General features: G+C 43.5%; 1 protein-coding gene across 2 annotated transcripts; it reads right to left on the bottom strand.

Annotated features, from left to right (window-relative positions):
• Window positions 1–1,787: 1,787 nt before the first annotated feature.
• ccnjl (cyclin J-like) lies at window positions 1,788–17,857 on the bottom strand. 2 transcript variants are annotated; one of them, XM_030062718.1, is made up of 6 exons: window positions 17,580–17,857; window positions 16,755–16,865; window positions 14,020–14,230; window positions 6,195–6,494; window positions 5,921–6,080; window positions 1,788–5,203 (listed from the first exon to the last, which is right to left on the bottom strand). In XM_030062718.1, exons 2-6 carry the CDS (start codon window positions 16,830–16,832, stop codon window positions 4,684–4,686), a joined length of 1,269 nt encoding a protein of 422 aa, XP_029918578.1. In that variant the 5' UTR covers window positions 16,833–16,865; window positions 17,580–17,857; the 3' UTR covers window positions 1,788–4,683. The 2 variants fall into 2 exon arrangements, with proteins under 2 accessions (XP_029918578.1, XP_029918579.1); XM_030062719.1 differs by having other exon boundaries at window positions 16,755–16,862.
• Between the last annotated feature and the right edge of the window lie 560 nt (window positions 17,858–18,417).

The raw sequence follows: 18,417 nt of genomic DNA, 5'->3' as shown, positions 1-18,417 counted from the left end.
CTGCATATGTTAAACTCCTCAGGGCAGCAGAAAGTACAGTTTCCCGCACTGTGATTAATCAGAAAGAACTTAAGACAAATATTCACTCTGTGTCATTTTTGTTCATTCCAGCCTTGTGATAACTCAAGTCCAGCATGAGGATACAAAGAAGATTAATCTGACTGATGTAATTGCCATTAGCTCATCTACAGGGGTTATCTGGTAAGAGATTTTAATATAAGTGCATATAAGAAACAGATTGCGAGCTAAAGACATTAATCAGATCCTGGTGGTGAGTAATCTTCATATTTTAGTGCAGTGGAAATCAAAATAGTTTCCCCTCTGAGTCATTATGTCTTGCTTGAACCAGTCCTTGATTCAGATTTTACAGGGGAGCAGTTTATCCAAGGAGCATGTTGACATATGACAATGATCTATACAAAATAATCAAGTATACATGAAGGAACAATCTCCGGCAGAGCACTTGCTGCTCGCAATGACAGAACAATCCTTCGCAAAATCTGTCCAGCTGTTGTTTTCTACTCTGTGATCTCCAAGTGCCACTTTCCCTAGATTACACTGATGAGGAGCCACTTCTAGATTTAAAGCATGCCTAGACCCACACTGGCAGCTGCCATAGAAGGATAATATTAAGGTGAAGGGCTCTCCATGCATACCAATCACCCCCCACCTCTTTTGCATTTCTTCCTCACGGACAAATTAAAAGGAAGCCAGCACTCTGCTTCTTTGGCTCCACAAACAAAGGCTGCAGGGGGAATGTGAGGATGATCCATTACCAAAGTGACGGCCCCCAGCTCTGCACCGCTGCCTTTTCTCCAACTCCCCCATCACAGATGGACAGTGTCACACCAAAGCTCCTTCACTTCTAAACACCTGGACTAAACCCAATCCCAACATTAACATACTTTTTTTTTTTTTTTTTTTTTACCCTTAAGCTTGTGAAACACCCACAAAACACACTACACACAAGAACCCTCTCAAACAAATTGTGCAAGAAAGTGCACTGGCAAAACCCTGTTTGCACCTTAACTGTTATGGAAAGTTAATTACTTTTAGATCAGGGCAATGTGGAGCAACATTATCTTTTCGCTAATTAAAGATCTCTTGGACGATTTTCTAAGACATTTGCACATGGAAATACGATCCGAAAAGTCAAAAACAGTACTGTTGTAGAGAATAGCGCTAAGGGACAAGGTCCTGTGAAAGTCCACTGTGCTGTGTTTATGGTCAGCTTGCAAGAATCATATAAAAGCATATTGTCATGTGTGTGTGTGTGTGTGTGTGTGTGTGTGTGTGTGTGTAACAGAGAGAGAGAAGTCAGCGAGAGCAAGCAATGAATAGATTTCTATATATCAAAATGTCACAGAACATAGAAAGCTCTGAGTGAACTATGGAGGCGGAGTGAGAGGGCAGAAGAGAGGCTGAACTTAATTCTTTCTCAAATGTTGAATAATAACTTTGTCTACAGTCTGAAAATTACTGCCACTTGTGCATTTATTACTTCGCCCTTGGGTATGAATGTCAAAATGGGAGATCCAGTGATTTGTCTTGCATATGAACTCAAAAGTGTCTAGCCTGTTTTGATGAATGGCCTGATCTGTTTTTGCACTGACAGTGTGGCAGCAGCTGGAGGAACCTGCGGAAATCCTGCTGGACTCATGTCTGGAGCTGCTGCAGCGGCTTCAGGATGACTTGGAGCGGCGCGGTGGAACCCATCATTTCCCAAGAGCTGCACGCATTTCATTCATGCCTCCTTACAAGAAGAACACACCCAAAACCCGAGAAAATTCAGTTCACTTGCGTTGTTTATTTTCCATGGCACGTTTGATAAAAGAATTCCTTTTATCATTCAGTGTCACATAAAACAAATCCTACACTGTTACAAAATAATATAAAAATATAAAGTGGGAAGTTTGTGGTGTCATTTCATTACCATCACATCAGACAAATGTTACTTGTTTGGTGTGAGTGACTTCAGCACCTTTCGCAGGAGGGGAAAAATGCACAGTATAACTCTAGCTAAAGACCAATGTATTCAGTATATCCCTCAAAGTAGGTGGCTGCAATATGCAACATATTTACTGTGTTCAGAGCCCACTGCCCTCTGGCAGAAATCAACCTACAGCAAGTCAAATCACACAATTTTCAAAAAAAATAAATTACAAAAGATGAACCAGTGGTGTACACGAGACAGTGATGGCTGTGGAAAATCTATAAACAGACAACAACATATTGCACCTTTGAGACCTCAGTGAGAAGTTGCTCTTATGAGTAGTGAGGGAAGAGCAAGTTGTACTCTTTAAAAAAAAAAAAAAAAAAAAAACTAGTTCACACCAGCGGCATTGATCATGAGAGATGAAAAAGAAAAAAACAACAACTTTAAACTAAAATACACTGAAACAAAGGGAATGTAAAAAATATAACAAAACTGTACAAACAAAGAGAGAAAAACAAAGGCATAGTGTCATAGGTCATATAAATGTATAGTATACGAACGTGTCCTTTACAGTGGTAGGAAAGCATACAGAGGTCTGGCTGGAACAAATTTGGTGATTCATGGGTGAGTATGCAAAGAGGCCGTTTTAGTCAGAGTGTTACATTTAGGGTTTACAGCAGGCTTCATACAGTGTTAACAGGGAAATGTAAGTCTCTGACCATGAATTTATGATTCACAGCACAGCTCCAGCCTGGCAGCTGCTGAGGACAAGGCACTGGCGTGGTAGGATGTCCACAGCAGCCCCATCTGTTTGAAGTGTAAAGCCAGAAGATCACAGTTTGGGTGAGAAGAGGCACCATGTAATCGGCAAAACCTTTATATCATTACTTATTCGGTTTAGTCCAAAAGAAGCTCACAACACTGCACAGCATTGAGCTGCCATTGGTTTCAATTCAGCCATGAATAACCAACATCCTATATGTCAGGGTCCATGGTCATTTTAGGCATCACCATGGTAACCAGTGGTCAACCCTTGTGACCGGCACCGGGAATCTGGATGTGTTTATACTTTAACAGGAAGTGGAAAATTGGGAATTGCCAGCTTTAGAAATCTGGGAAGCAATTACTGAAGACTAGCTGCAGATGTGTGTGTGTTTCACCACAAGGTTGTTCCACCAGATATATATACTGTTCATTTTTTTTCTTCTTTTTTTTTAAGCTAAAGGCTTACTCAGGAGTCAGCTGCTGACTTCTAAGCAGAGTAGTATGGTCCAGTGGTGAAGAAGGGGAACTTGCCAGACCCCATGGATGCCATTTTAGCATCAATTTAAAGCATACCCCAATAGGACAGAATAATGGGAAGGCTGTTGGTTTCAGCCTTGAACCCTGAGCAGACAGTTTCTGTGAAAAGGTACCACGAAATCTATCATTTCTTATTTCATGGTGTGTTTCTACGTTGGTATTTAAAAAAAAAAAAAAAAAAGCTACACTACATCAACCAAAAAGAAGTACAAAAATCAAGGACAAGAAAAAGTGTGTCGTCATAAATAAAAGCTATGGCATGTTTCAATGGCATCATATTCAAGTAATCTTGTTCAAGTCCCTGATACTTTGTGGTTCATGTAAACATCAGTCATTAACACAGACACAGAACCAACAGTTCATAAGAAGGCAGCAGCAATTCATATGTACAATACACAACCAATGTCCAAGTCTCCTGGACCACAGGGGTCCAATCACAACCGGTCACATCAGTTCATATTTTTTTTTTTTTTAATTCTTTGAGTGGTGCTGGAAACGCTGAAATTTTAAGCTTTAGTATGACAAGGCCTGCGGCTGGAGGTCGCCACACATCACAAATGTGAGGTCTCCACTACAAGGCTAGACTTTGGAGATGGGAGAGGATAGATGAAGAGGAAGAAAGAGAGAGGAGGAAAGAAGCAAAACACGGCAGGTATGCCAGAACTGTAGATTTTACCTGCTGTGCACTGAACAATGAATTCTTTGCCCCCCTCTGAGAGCTTATGTGGTGAAGGAATTCCCAGAGGGGCCCTGTGGCTTTGAGAGAGACTTCAGGCATTAGATCCATGCTTGCCGGTGGCAAAAATTCTTATTCACCAACATTTCAGTGACACAGCCCGTTTGCTCACTGCCAAGTCAGCGACAAGCCACTATTTGAGATTCTACTTATCTCGAATGGTGACTCGAGAAACAAGCATTCACTGGTCCACTTTTCCTCTCTGAAATGTGTTCATAATTTTTGGATTAGAATTAAAAGATGTCAAGCAGCAAGCTATCCTTATCACAGAGATGTTTTGTGTTCTCCTCAGATTGGCTCAGCTATCACACAACTGAGGCACAGGCACAGGATGAGGTGGGTGTTAGATCACACTGTGCTGCTTTCATCTCATTCACAGTGATGACAGTATCATAACACAGATATATATAAACCAGTTAACAATATGGCAAGAACAATTTTGCTATGCCCAGCTATTTCATATCAGTCAGTGGTGTATTTGTCACGTCAATGTGATGACCTCCACTGGGTCTATGTTGCCTTTGGACCTCTGCTTACGCTTGAGGCGTTTCTGTGAGAGGGACGGGGGAGCTGGGCAAGCTGAAGGTGGCACAGTGCTGACGGAGAGAGACAGGAGGTCTGTGAGTGGCTGTAAGGGGGGAGGAAGTTGGGACGGAAGCATTGCAGTGCACTCCCGCTGGGAATTGTGTTCCCTCTCCGTCTCCTGGCGTCACCTGTCGAAACAGCCGGCTGTGAAAGTGTGGTGGGCCCCCAGGTAGCCCCCGCTGTAGGCCATACTCAGGCAGTGGCGGGGCTCTCCGGTGAGGGCCATCTGCACAGAGATAGGGCCCTGGAGTGGCAGCGCTCGGGCCCCAGGCTGGAGTCCAGAGGTCAGGCCTGGGTAGGAAGGGAAGGCCCCACTTGGAGTCATGGAGGGAGCCCCAGTCAGTAGGCCCATTCTGTGGCTCTGAAGGAAGTCCTGAGACATGTTCACCACAGGGCCCAAAGCCTGGGAGTCGGCTAACACCTGCAGCTGGGACAGGGAGGGGGAATGCTGAGACAGATGTTGGAAGGCATCAGGCTGAAACAGCAACTGCTGGGGGGTGGAGGTGGAAGAGGAGGACGCTGGTGTCTGGATGGCTGAGACCGGAGAGAGGTGAGAGGTCTGGGGCTGAGACTGCAGAGAGGAGGTCCGGTGGGGAGGTGTGGATTTGGTTTTGTTGGCCTCCTTCACATCGTTGTCATGAGCACTGTGGAAAGGGCAAACAGACGAGTGATCCCATCATCATTACATGGACAAACATGAAAAAAATAATACAGGTGCAGGTAATTCAGTGGCGAATCAAAGCTGAAAGAGCCATGGCAGTACAAGGAAAGAGCAAAGTGTTTGTGTGCACTTGAGGGAAACGCATTCAGAAAATATGGCTGTTCAGATAAATGCATTAACAAGGAGTGCAGATGGTTCTGCACCAGCCTCTTCAACTCCCACACAATTCATAAGAACATGTGCAAACAATCATGCTCACACAAATAAACATTCATACATATTGTATATAAAGCTGCGTGCTCACCACAAATTGTGCCACTAAATTACAGCTGTCAAATTACCCCACACTAAATCCATCAGCTAGGATTACCAGATGGAGAGGCTGTGTCGGATGATACACTGTCAAGAATTAGAATAACCCTGTAGTGGTCAAAACGAGTGGCCTCCTCTCATCTAAAACCATGGCAACTAAAACACGGACGGGCAGTGGCATGACTTTCATCTACCTTTCTGATATGCACTTGAGAGAGTGCCTACAACCTGAGAGGATTGTCTGTCTGCCTGCCTGCCTTGATATACTTTTCTCTACCTTTGTATGTGTATGTGTGTGTGTGTGTGTGTGTGTGTGTGTGTGTGTGTGAGAGAGAGATAGGGTGAGGGGAGAAGGGGTGGTTGGTGCCATAGTGCATGTCCTCCTTACAGCAGCATGAGTTCAATGCACTGGGTGAGGTGGTCCCAGGTGTAGCCTGTTAGCAGATGCAGAGCAGTTGTCCAGCTGGGGGAGATCTGGAGGCAAATACGAGATGCTGCCACACACGCAGCAGCAACCTGAGATGGCCGGAAACTCAGAAAGGCATGGTCTACAAGGTGCACAGAAGAACAAGCGTTCCTTTATGAATTAGATGTGCAAACTATATTTTCATGTTCAACAGCAATGGGACTCACAATACTCTGATCACCATTCTTGAACCTACCTTGCAGTGAGACTTCCAGGAAGTAGTGGGTATACTTGTCCATGAAAGCCTTGGTCTTGGAGAGGGAGGAGAGGGGCCAGCCATTGTACAGGTCACCCTCCTGCACTGAGGCATGGAGGTAGTAGTCAATAAAGTGAGCCGGCGTGGGCATGCACAGGTTCCAGCCAAAGGTCTCCAGCAGGAGAAGCTCCATCTTGATCAGATCCCTCTTGTTGAGAACCAGGTTGAGGCTGCACATGAAGCCCAGCGAATTGAGCTGCTCCAGTTTGGGAACCCGGTCCTCCTTCTCCTCAAACTTACCTGGAAAAACAGGAGGAGATTGAGGAGGATTAGTAGGTGTTGAAAAATGTTTGTTGCAATTAAATCCTAAAACGTGAGAGCCATGGTTAAGAGTACGCATCCCTGAATAACCGAAATATCTTTTGTGTATGTGCAAAACACACAAACAACATTTTTATTCATTCTGAGGATCACAGGCAGCTGGAAGTTCATGCTGAAAATACCTCAGGCCTATTTCTGTGTTATACTGAGCTTTCATGTAGTTGAAAAGTAGCTTAGCAACCAGACATATTTGGATATTGCATTAGTAGCATTTCTACTTTCTTGATAAGAATATTGGAAAGTAATAGCAATGTTGTTCCAGTTGATGATGGTAAATGTTAACAAAGGTTTGTACATTTTATTGGGTTAGGGTTAGGGTTAGGCTTTTCCCAGGCCAGCTGTATGTTAATGACAGACTTCCCAACATTTAAAGAAAATTAAGTCCATGGATTCTTGGGTATCCTAAGTGCCCATGTTCTTAACACACTATCGAGTTTAATTATCAGCGACAAATTTTGAGCTTGGAAAAGTCTGATTCTATACAGGTGAAGTGCAGTTTCAAAAAAATGACAGTACACAAAGTAAATAAGATTCAAAAATTGGGAATATGTAGATAACTCAAATTACAAGAAAACTCAGACAGAACATTGTAATTCCAAACTGAGATTGTCATTATGATCAATATGAGGGTCTAGAAATAGAACTTAAGTGAAAGTAAAGATTTAAAGCAGAAGTAACAGTATAAACTTCTGACATGCTGTTTCTCAGAGAAAGTGGTCCCAATTAAATTTGGCAATGCTCCCCAAGCATGAGCAATTAAGTATACAACTGTAGTATTCACCATCTGGCCATACGGCTGAGCTATATGACTAGCAAGCCTACAAGGCACCACTATAGGCTTAAAGAGTGTAGAGCACTTATTGTAGCTTACAGTGGCCTAGCACTTTCTATAAAAAGCCTATCAACTTGATCTCCAATACCTTTGGCCCACTCTCTCACTCTCGAAGCTAGTCAGGCATCACTGCAATAACATTACAACAAGTCCCCTCCCCATACCAAGACATCCTTCTTCCCATAGCAACAGCCCTGAGGCCTCATGGGTCCATGTGGCCAATGAACAGGGGTGACTCTGCCTTTAATCCATGGGTCCAACAGGCCTCCTCTGCTCACACTTTTAGAGAGAGCAAAGAGGAGTCAGGTTACACTGGCACAGGCTTCTGAAAAACACCCTCTAAAACCCCTGCCTGCTTCACTACACACAGCTTTTAGTGAGAAAATATGGGCACACGTGGTCGACTTTAATTGAAACTGGTATGGCTGCTGAAAATATTAATGTTTTGTCACCCCTGTGAAAGCCCTTGTGGTCAGCCTGTGAGTGCTAGTATATTCAGGAGCGTATTGGTTATTCAAAGAGAACAAAAAAGGCACATAGGAAATAATGATCTCTTGAAGTAAATAGAGCTGCTTAGATAAACGCATTAGCAGGAGCACAGATGGGCCTCTACCAGCCTCTCTAACACCCACACAATTCATATAAACATGTGCAAACAATCACACACACTACACACAGACACACACACACACACAGCTGCCTGCTGTCAAAGAAAAGTACCACTCTGTCAGAGTTGGAGAATTATCCAGTATTAAATCCATCAGCTAGGATTATTTAGCTATGCATATGCTTTGGCAAAATATACATAATATTGGAAGTTTGAACAAACCTCTACATGAAAAACAACACTCCTCTAACTTAAAACCAATGCAAGTGAAAATTAGCAGTAGGGGTTTTATTGATCTTTTTAACTTGCAGTTTATACAGTAAATATTTCAACTTGTGTGACAACCTGCCTGGTTAAAGTGCCTTTCCTTGATAGCCTTGATTCTGTCAATGTTTGCAAGAATCAAGGAAAAGGAAGTTGCAAAGAGAATGAATGATTGAGTGGTGGTGGTGCTGAGGAGGGGGGGTTAAATGGAGATCTGCAGCCCAACAGGCCAGAGGGATAATTAGCACACAGGCAGTAATGTCGTCTCCACACCAGAACAGGAAGCAGTGTGAAATAGGGCTGTTTACCCCCACCAGGGCTCGTTCCATGGCCCAGTCCACACTTGCCCCATTCTCCCACACTCATATCCTCTAGGCCTTGTGCTCTCTCTGACGCTAGACTACTATGTCCACACAGACGCAGCCATAAACAACCATCAATACCCCAATCTCAACAACCACCCCAGCCTCTTTGATCTTAAGAGCAACACAGTGCAAGTCAATCCCCTCTTTGTGTTCCGTGATTACTCTTTCGGTTTACTGCTGTGGGTGACTGGACACATGTGAAACATGGGACGCACAAAAGAGCGGCTTGAGCAACATCAACAAAGTGACAACAGAGGAAATTGAGGAAACATGATTTAGTACTACAAGCTGTTTTAACTTAAAAGGGCCGTCTCCCCTATGTAATACAGGCTGTTTGATGGTTGTGTTTCTTAAGAAGAGCGAGGGTGCATTCCTCTCCTGTGAGTTCAGCCTACCTGGAATGCAGGTGGTTAAATGATCCTATCTGGAGTCAGTGAACAGGGAGAGGACACGGAAACGAAGAGACCTTAGAGCTGCTGCCTCATCTGCACCATGTGCCATGCCCGCACCTATCCTTTCTCACAACGCCCACAGGTGAGATGAGGCAACCGAGTGAGTAGCATTTGGAGATGATGAGAAAGGTCGAGTAAACACTCGGGGAGTCAGAGGTCAGAGGTTGGGGAGAGGTAAGACCAGGATATAGGTCCTCCCCACAGGTGTGCTGCTGGGGGATATTACACTGATAGGGGGCTGTTAGGAAACCTGATAGCACCGTTCTCACACGGAGAAAAGCCTCTGTTTCTTTCTCCGTTCTGCAGATATCATGTAATTCTAGTTTTTGTCCCTCAGTCCCCAAAATGGCATACCTCTCCTGAAAAAAAAAAATGTGGGAACCAAAACTTGAATATCATGAGCTACATTTGTGTTTTCGGGCAGTTTGGCTTGTTCAAAGACAAAACTCTGCTCCAAAAACCTTATAAGGCAATCTTCCTTGCCTTCTTCATTCTCTCCTTCTCCTTGGGTTGACAGCCGTAGAGGAATTTCCTCTGCTCTTTAAACCCTTTTAATTTGCTGGTTCATCTTTCATTGGGAGTGTGAAATTGGTCTCGGCTCAACCGCAGAATCTCCTCCATGTTGCCACCCCTGGCCCCAGCAGCTCACACAATGTAGGGCTGAAGCAACCCTTGACCCCTAATGCTTACGCTTGGGTGACCAGGGAGCTCTGTGTGTGAGTGTGTATGTGTGTGTGTGTGAGAGGATGTAAAGTGCCTCACCTTATGGGTGCTGAGCAATGAGACAGGACATACATGGGGAAATCATCAACCTAAACAGAGCCACAGGCATTGTCAGTCCTCATCAAAATTTAAACTCTATACATACCTCTATTCTGACATTCACACCTTAGCTTGCTTGGACTATAAATAATTAAAGCTTTGTTGAACATACAAATAGATGAATTGTTTTTTTTGGCAGTAGGGCTGAACAATATGGTAAAAAAAAAAAAAAAATCATACTGGGATATGATTTATGGTCATTTTTGAATTATGATTTTCATTTCCTCTGAAAAAGCCATTAAAATGTTGACGGTGTGATTTTTGATGGGCTCTGTACCAAAGAGACATGTTTTTTTACATCTAGAAAATACAAATTGTAGGGGAGGGCATCTCTGTACCACCATAATACTTTATTTACAACAATGTTTTCTCTCACATTTTATCTTTATTAAAAAATTACAGCTCCTGCAATTTGGATATTGGCTGTTGGCAATATTGTGATTTTGACTGTATTGCTGTTTAAAAAACATTTTAAAAATACAATAACAACTTTAACTGACCCATTGACGCATCTATACATCCTGACATAATTTTTTTTAATTGCGGGAGCTTCACAGAACTGCATCAGAATTTTTGTCAAACCACATATAGAGAGAGGGGCGGGTGGGGGGAGTGGGTCCCCTATTAATCTACATATCAGGGTGCCCTGCTGAGTGGTTCAGTTCTAACATGTCCCATTTTGCTTGCCCCCACCTCTCCCTCCCTTTCTACCCTGTTTAACATCAGCAACCGACCTGCCTTTGAAGTACCGCTCCACTCGTTTCCCAACCCCCCAGGGATGTGGGGCTGCTTTTACTGGCCTCCCTGTCCCAGGACTGGTTGGGCCTGCCAGCCCCTGACAAGGTGAGAGGGATGCAAGGGAAACAGAGCTAACAGCGCAGTGGAAGAAAAATAACACAATTTACCATCCCACCACCAAAACCCAATCGCAAAACCACAGTCTGTTGAGCTCCTCTGGTGTTCATGTACCAATATGTTCCTGTTAAAGTCTCTGATAGATCAGATTTCATTGTTAAATCTTAATTAGCTAAAGGTTGTGTCTAACTGGTTGGGACAAGATTCACAGGCTTATGTTGATAGTTGAAAAGATCATCTCCTCATTTAGCTATGATAGCTTGCAGCAAGTCTCTACCCCACACAGACACACTAATGCACACACATGCATGCACAAACACACACACTCACACACACACACACAAAACAACCTCCACCCCCAAGTCTGTGCTCCCCTCCCCCACTCTGGGAAGGGCCTGGCTGCCTGGCTGTCCTGCTTGCATTGAGGGGCTTTTGTCTAAGGCCTGACTCAGAGAGCATATGGCAGGTGCCCCTCAGCACACAGTCCCTCCCCACCCCCGGGGTCCGAGGCCCATGTGAGTGCACTGCGTAGTAAATATGACTGAGCGTGTGTGTTTCACTAGAATTGTTTAGAAACCTTCACTATATGAGGTCTACACCATACATAAATTCAAGCCTAAGCCATCACTTGATTCAGTAAGACTCCACACAAAATCAAAAAAGCCCCGACATGACAATTTCTGAATATAATCCACAGTCAAACAATACATTCTACCAAAAAGAAAAAAGAAAAAAAAATCCACAAAGCCACACAATAGATTGAACACATCAATGAGATGGTTGTGATAAATAAAATCAATGACAGAAAATTTCCCAGATTCTGGGACTTGCTGTTACAAACTGTGAGTATATCTGTGATTTCTAAGTCCATCTAAAGGAAAGTACGCCAGTGAGCCACTCTCAATGAGAAAGAGGCTAGTTACAGCAAAAGACTGGGGACACACAATGAGTCACAGACGTCCATGATGTCATTAACCATAACAAATAGCTGCTGTACGCAGGGCTTTGACTTCAGGGACTGAGTTGTGCCAGGAAGACTGATGCAGTCACTGTAGGACTTTGTGGAAAGCAACGCAATGGAAATCTCATTTTCTCTGATAGGGACAGATTTTGTGATGGAAATATGTTGTTTATACATGATTGACATTGCATTCCCAAGGATAACGGTTTCTCTGAGCAAGTGGGCTTACTGGAATGAGGTTTAATTGTGAGTGACTAATAGTGAATCCCCATGGGTTTTAAAAAATGACCATGTCCTTTACCCTTGCAGATGAAGGAAAAGTTCATCCACAAACAAACACATGCACACGCAAAAACACACACGATAGCCTAACAGGATTAAGTAGTGACTGCTGAGAGGCACAATGGAGGTAGCGATTAATTAACCGAGTGCGGAAGCCAGAGAAAATTAAACAAAGACAGTGTATGTGCCTGTCAAAGAGCAGCCAGTGGGACCTGGGGAGGCAGTTCAATAACTAGGCCAGATTCCAAAGCACCTCAGGACAGATAAAAAGCGAAGACAACTTTGAATCAAACACCCTTTCAAGCCTTCATCAATCATGGCAGAGGCTCCCTAGAGTCCCGGAGGAGTCAGACGGAGGAGAGGGGAGAACAGAGAGCCTGACTCTCTCCGAACTGAAAACCACAATCAAATGATTCAATAAAAATGTTGATTCATCTATTAGAGGATCCTCCGGTCAGGGTGGATTGATAATATTTTAATAACACAACGTATGAACTCCAAAAGCTATTCTCGGAGTCTCATGACATTGCTTTTAAAACAGGATCTCTTTCAAGGCTCACATTCAAATTTATCCCACCACAGAAGCTAGTCTGCATGCAAAGATAGCGTGTGTGTGAACACGCACACACGCACACACACACACATACACACACATAACCCCTCCCAAGTGAGCAGGCCCCGTTCCAGACTCCCACTTTGACGGCATCATTAGTCTAATTACCCATGATGCCAAGGGCTGCATTAATGTACAGAAAGCTTCACAGTCTGTTAATCACCAGACAGACACAGAGACACTAATAACTTCCACACAACCTGCATCATACATCAGCTGGAGCAGAATGATTAACAGACTAGTTTTACATGAAACACACACACACACACACACACATATATATATACAAAGAAAAAATCAATTTTATGTGTAGAGAGCAGAGAAACATGTTGGCCACTGGTAACCAGGATAACCCATCACTCCACTCACTGATACAAAAACACAGGCAGCTTGAGGAAAGCTGCAACTGCCAGCCGAGATAATATCTACCAGCAAACAGACTGGAGACATGGAGGCATTCAGGAATTCAAATCCAACGCTTTAACTGATCTACACACAGGATGTCCTGTATATGCACGTCTTAAATGAGACAGCAAGTTAAGTACAGAGAGGTTAGGTGGAATACAGTAGAAACATGTGAGTTAGAGAGTGAGCCACTGAGGATTTGGACCGGGAACACAAATAGGCTGTCCTTTACATGGTGCCACATGGTTTCAACAACAGAAGAGCAGAAAAAAAAAATCACATCTCTGAATAGACAACATTTTGACCTTGGCAGGTGTGATACTGGCTCATCACTGGCTGAAAGTGTGTGACTTGAGTAACAAGAGCAGCCCGAGACATGTTATCACAGCACGGATCAAAGACACATGCATAAAGTTCTGCAGACACAGGCGTAATCCCCCACAGACAACCCTGGTTTCTCCTAAAACAATGGCACAGTCATCTTACCACAATGCAACCTTGTGTTTTTTTTAACCATTGTTCCAGCTAACAGTAAACTGTCATTACTGGCAATCAGATCAGCCTACATCACAACATCATGGTCTCCTGAGCATTAGCTAACAGACTAATATTAGTCTAATTGCTTTAGTATGTTCACCTTGCCTCATCTGTACGGAAAATAATATGTTTTAGTTCAAAAGGTTTACACTGTAGCTCTTCAGTAAAGACAGACTAAGAAAAAAGCATCCTGACAGTTACAATATGTGGACCGTTCAAGACAGAGCGACTACAACTCTTACTGCCACTTCTGTATAAGATAAGAGCCTTAAAAGGTCTGACTTATGACTGGGTACAAATACAACCTCCAACACATCAACACAAACACGTCTGACAAAGAACTGCTCTCCAAATGGATGTATCCTGGTAGGCAAACAAGCACTTAAATCACAAAAACAAATTTGTTTTTTGGATTTGGGGGATGGTGTGGAGGCTGTTAATGGACTTACTGGCTAGGAGCAGACAGGACAGTGCGATGACATAGAGCTGCTTGACGGCCACGTCATAGTGGTCCATGAACAAGTCTAGCAGGTAGACGGCCAGGTGGCGTGCTGTGGGACATAGCTGGTAGCGGTTAGACAGGATGGCCAGCAAGTCCGCAAAGTACCGTCGCATGCCGATCTGAGGCGAATGGGCCCGATAGACTGGCAACTTCAGCTCCTGCAGGGGAAGACGAGTGAAGGGTTTAGAGAAAAGGACAAAAAGAGGTAGAGGGGGAAGTAAATCAAAGAGAGAGAGGTGGCACCAAAGGAACAGGGCAGGCAGGAAACAGTGGTGAAGAAACAGAGGGGGGTTGCAAAGACCATGCATAATAATGCTCAGCCATGCATGTCTCCTGCTGACTAGTTTTAACTAGCATCAGGAAAGTTGCTGTGGTCGTAAAAAAAAAAAAAAAAAAAAAAAAAAAAAAAAAAACAAGAAAAACAACAATAATACAATACTTAAAAACTCAATTTACCAATATAAATTCTTTATTAAGCCTCAGCCTCATTTCAATTCCAATTCATTTTCCATCATCGCAGAGAGAAGAAGCTAATTTGGGTCATTGCAGGGGTCTCTGACAGGGCTGAGGGTGTTGGTTGGAGGAATTGGGGGAGATGGTTCCTCCGCTGGAGGTTGACTTGCAGATAGGATTAGGTTTCACCCCTACCACATCTCCTATTCATGTTCAATTAGCTGCATGTGTTTCAGAGCTGAAAGGAAGATACTCGAGGGCATTACCATTGAATTAGTCTTGGGTATCTTTATAGTTAACTACGGAAATTAAGAAGGCACCGGGCCCCAGTTTAAAGATCCACCTAAAAAAAAAATCTTTGCCCTACATGTATAAAACCATAACATTGTTACTTTTCAAGCATACAGTCTATATTATAGAGGAGTACTAAGCTGCTTACACTAAATACATATTTGTTTTCCAAATATGATTTTTGCTCTCTGTGAATCTCAATAAAAACAAGAGCTTTTGATTTGGATTTAATAAGAGATTGAGGATTTCAGGATTAAGCTCCTTAAATTCAAGAGGTTAGTGGTCCATCCGCATCATGTGAAGTCTGTTGAGGAACTTCCCTGCCTTTAGGCTCGTTCAAATGGTCCTGTTCTGACTTTAAAGCTTTGTGTTTGAAAAGAAAACTTGTGGAGATGCAAACTAATGTCAATAGTTTGCATAATATAAATTTGCTGTGAGGACAAAATGTACCGTTGCAGTTAGGTTTACACAAAACGTCAACTGTTAATTGTGAGTGAAACTACAACAATAGTCGTTATCAGACTCACACTTCAGTGGAATCCAAAAATAAACAGTAACAACCCCCCACCACCCCTCCCAAATCCACATATAGCTGTCCCACCCCCTGTGCTGGCCCGCAACTAGCCATACCACCCAGTCCTCCCCAAACTCTCCTCTCCTCCCACTGCTTGAGAGTCTCTGCCTCTGGTCCATCTGTCTGTCTGGGTATACGAGGGCTGCAGGAGGCTGGGGGGAGGGCTGTGTGGGCTGGAGAGGTGCCTTTGTGGGGGACCCGCACCGTAATTAAGGATTCCACAGCTGCCTCCTCCTGATTTGCATGTCTGATAATTTGCCACATGCTACACACCACCTTTATCTCCCACATCAGGGCATTGCCACTGCAGCAAATGTCATTAAGGCAGGATGAGGCTGTGTGGGAGCAGGCACCATGCAGGAACTTCCAAGACTGTGGTGAAGGCCTTACACAGAGCCGTGCTACCATTTTCACAATGTCCTTATAGCGCCTGTTCTCTCCCATTCCATCTGAATTGTTCTGCACTTTCAGCATTCTCCTTTCAGGGGCTATTTCTGAAAATATACACATACTGCCAGCTGAAGATAGGCACGGCTATATATAAAAACACAGGGGGTGGGTTGTTTAATTTCCAGCTCTGCATACAGATTTCCCGGCTAGCTGACAGACAGCTCATTCTGAGTCACACATGGAGCAGCATGAGTAAACTAAATCAAATTGTGTATACGTGAACGGCTCATTACAGGGATGAACTATTGTGAGAGACACAGGCAGCTGCTCTGCTATAACCTCCTATACATGCAACCCAACCAGGATCTTAAGCGTACTACATAGTCTTTCCTCACAGTATAAAACTGGCAGGAGAAACCCAGCTCCCAGTGCGAACATGCCAGTCAACTGACAGATGACTCCATTAAAGTGACGCACGGGAAGAAATATGATCAAGCTTCGAGGTTAATTAAAGCATTCGTCAATTAATGAGCCCTAACTCCTCTGTGTAATCTAAATTAGATCATGATTCAATACACAACATGAGTCATATTTTCTTTCTAACTTTCAATGCACTGCAAAGCATATTTATATGCTAATAAGAGGCCAATAAGGAATACCGACACAAGCCTGATGTTTCTTTGATTTCTTTTGCTTATTTTAGCGTTTGACAAAATATGTGATATACTGCTGTTTTTCAGTTGCTGGATGATTTTTTATGGTTAATGGTTTAATGTGTAGTACTAGGAGGGTATTGCTATATGAACCACCAGTAAAATATTAAAGAGATCAAGTCTAGAGGCATTTCACATCGTCAACACTTTTCTGTCAAAATTAAGTCGTGATCCTTTAAGTGCTGAGCCTATAATTATCAGCACAGCTGGAGAGATGGATGGCTGACCATTAAGACTGGATGTAGAGCTAACCAGACTCACCTTGATGCGGAGGGACTGATGGATATCTGCGGCTAGCTGTCCCTTCCACCACTGCAACTCCCTCTCCATCTTTCCCATCCAGAGGAGGCTTCAAGAATCAAGTTAGACCTGCTGACACACAGTGATGTGTACAAATCAAGCAAAGTTCAACAAGCACACGTGAAGTTATATGTTGGCAGTGGCAATGCAAAGATGACTAGAAAATGTACTAACGTTCTAAATCAGAGTCAATAAATGAGGACTATTGAATTATTATCCACCAAACACTTTCTATAAATTACATTTTAAAGTTCGCACAAGCGGATTAAACTGTTTGGCGTACAAACTCGTGTGTTTCAGATGAAATTCAAGATAAATAAAAAGAAGTGAGTGTTGAGCATTCCGCAGATTGTTTTGAGAAAGTTTAGAAACATCTCGCTGGCTCCACAGCACGGCTCTGTGTCCCTGATACAGGCCATTTTCTGAGCACGGGGGTATTTAAATGGCTGTTAAATGCCCGCTCGACACAACTACGGGTCAGATGAATCACGGCAGCTTCCAGCAAAATAACTTTCTATATAATCTAACAATACGACTGAGAATCGTCCGCACATTAAAATATACATTGTTTCCGATTCACCAGCGTCTCCGCCGCGATGTCGCTACCAAATAGTGAGGCTGTACAAGTTGACTGGCTGAGGACCACAGAAATATCTGCCTCGATAAAAACAAAAACAGCACGGGCAGAGAAACAAAGGCGGTCTCAGCACTGATACGGTTGATTTATTGATATGAAAGCAAGCCGATAAACTTTTCATCGCCACGATTATTACATGTGCCACTCACCACTCCGACGGGAATGCCCCCAGACCCCTTTGTCTCAGTCCGACATCCTGAATGGGAGAAGTCCTCTTCGGGGAAGTTTGCAATTGCCCTCTTTTTTCGGCGAAAATGGAAAGTTTAAATCCCCTGACAAGTTGGTCAAACAAGCGCCACCGCACAGCCCCGGTAACACGCGGTCCGCTCCGCCGTTTTCCCAGAAGTGCTCACACTTTCCTACCGATTTCCCTCAGCCGTTTTTTCCAGTGGCTCCGCTGTAACAAAGTAGCCTCCTCGGCTGCACCAGCTGCTGTTGCGGTGTGAAGCTCGTGCGCTAGACGTGAGGTCTCCCCCCCATTCGACCCCGCGAGCTTGGGACTTGTAGTCCATTACGGGTCAGTTTACGGACTACAAACAGCCACGCTTGACGCCTGTGCGGGTTTTCTCTTAACTTGTTCATGTGAAGGCGCTCCGTCTGAGAAAATGTTTGTGGTTAAATACAACTCAGTATCTGCTCTCTTGTGCTAAATTCTAGGGAGTAAATTAATAGTGAATCTATTTGTCCTCCCGACCCCGTGTCCTGGTGGCACCTCGCTTTGGAACTACTGCTCTACTTATTATTTATTTATCTATCATTTATTTTTTTATTTATTTGGATCCTCATTAGTGACTAACAAGGTAACAGCTACTCTTCCTGGGGTACACACATGCTTATGCTCTAATGAATATGTTTTATTAATTAATACTCTAACTGGTGCATTAGAAAGAGTAAAAGTAATGACTATGTTGAACAGTGCTGGTAAAATATCAGAATAAACGATTAACAAATAAACAAACAATTTCATATGTTCACCAGCAAACCAAT

This window comes from Myripristis murdjan, chromosome 10, assembly GCF_902150065.1.
Source record: "Myripristis murdjan chromosome 10, fMyrMur1.1, whole genome shotgun sequence".
Lineage (NCBI taxonomy): Eukaryota > Metazoa > Chordata > Actinopteri > Holocentriformes > Holocentridae > Myripristis > Myripristis murdjan.
This window is presented reverse-complemented; position numbering and strand designations above follow the sequence as displayed.

Bases quoted from the DNA above. Each gene is read 5' to 3' on its own strand.
- ccnjl (XM_030062718.1), bottom strand. From the start codon at position 16,832: ATGGGAAAGATGGAGAGGGAGTTGCAGTGGTGGAAGGGACAGCTAGCC. The intron at 6,495-14,019 runs GTAAGTCCATTA...CTGTTTTTCCAG, and splicing joins GTCCTGTCTGCTCCTAGCCA to GTAAGTTTGAGGAGAAGGAG. The intron at 6,081-6,194 runs GTAGGTTCAAGA...TGCACCTTGTAG, and splicing joins CCTGGAAGTCTCACTGCAAG to ACCATGCCTTTCTGAGTTTC.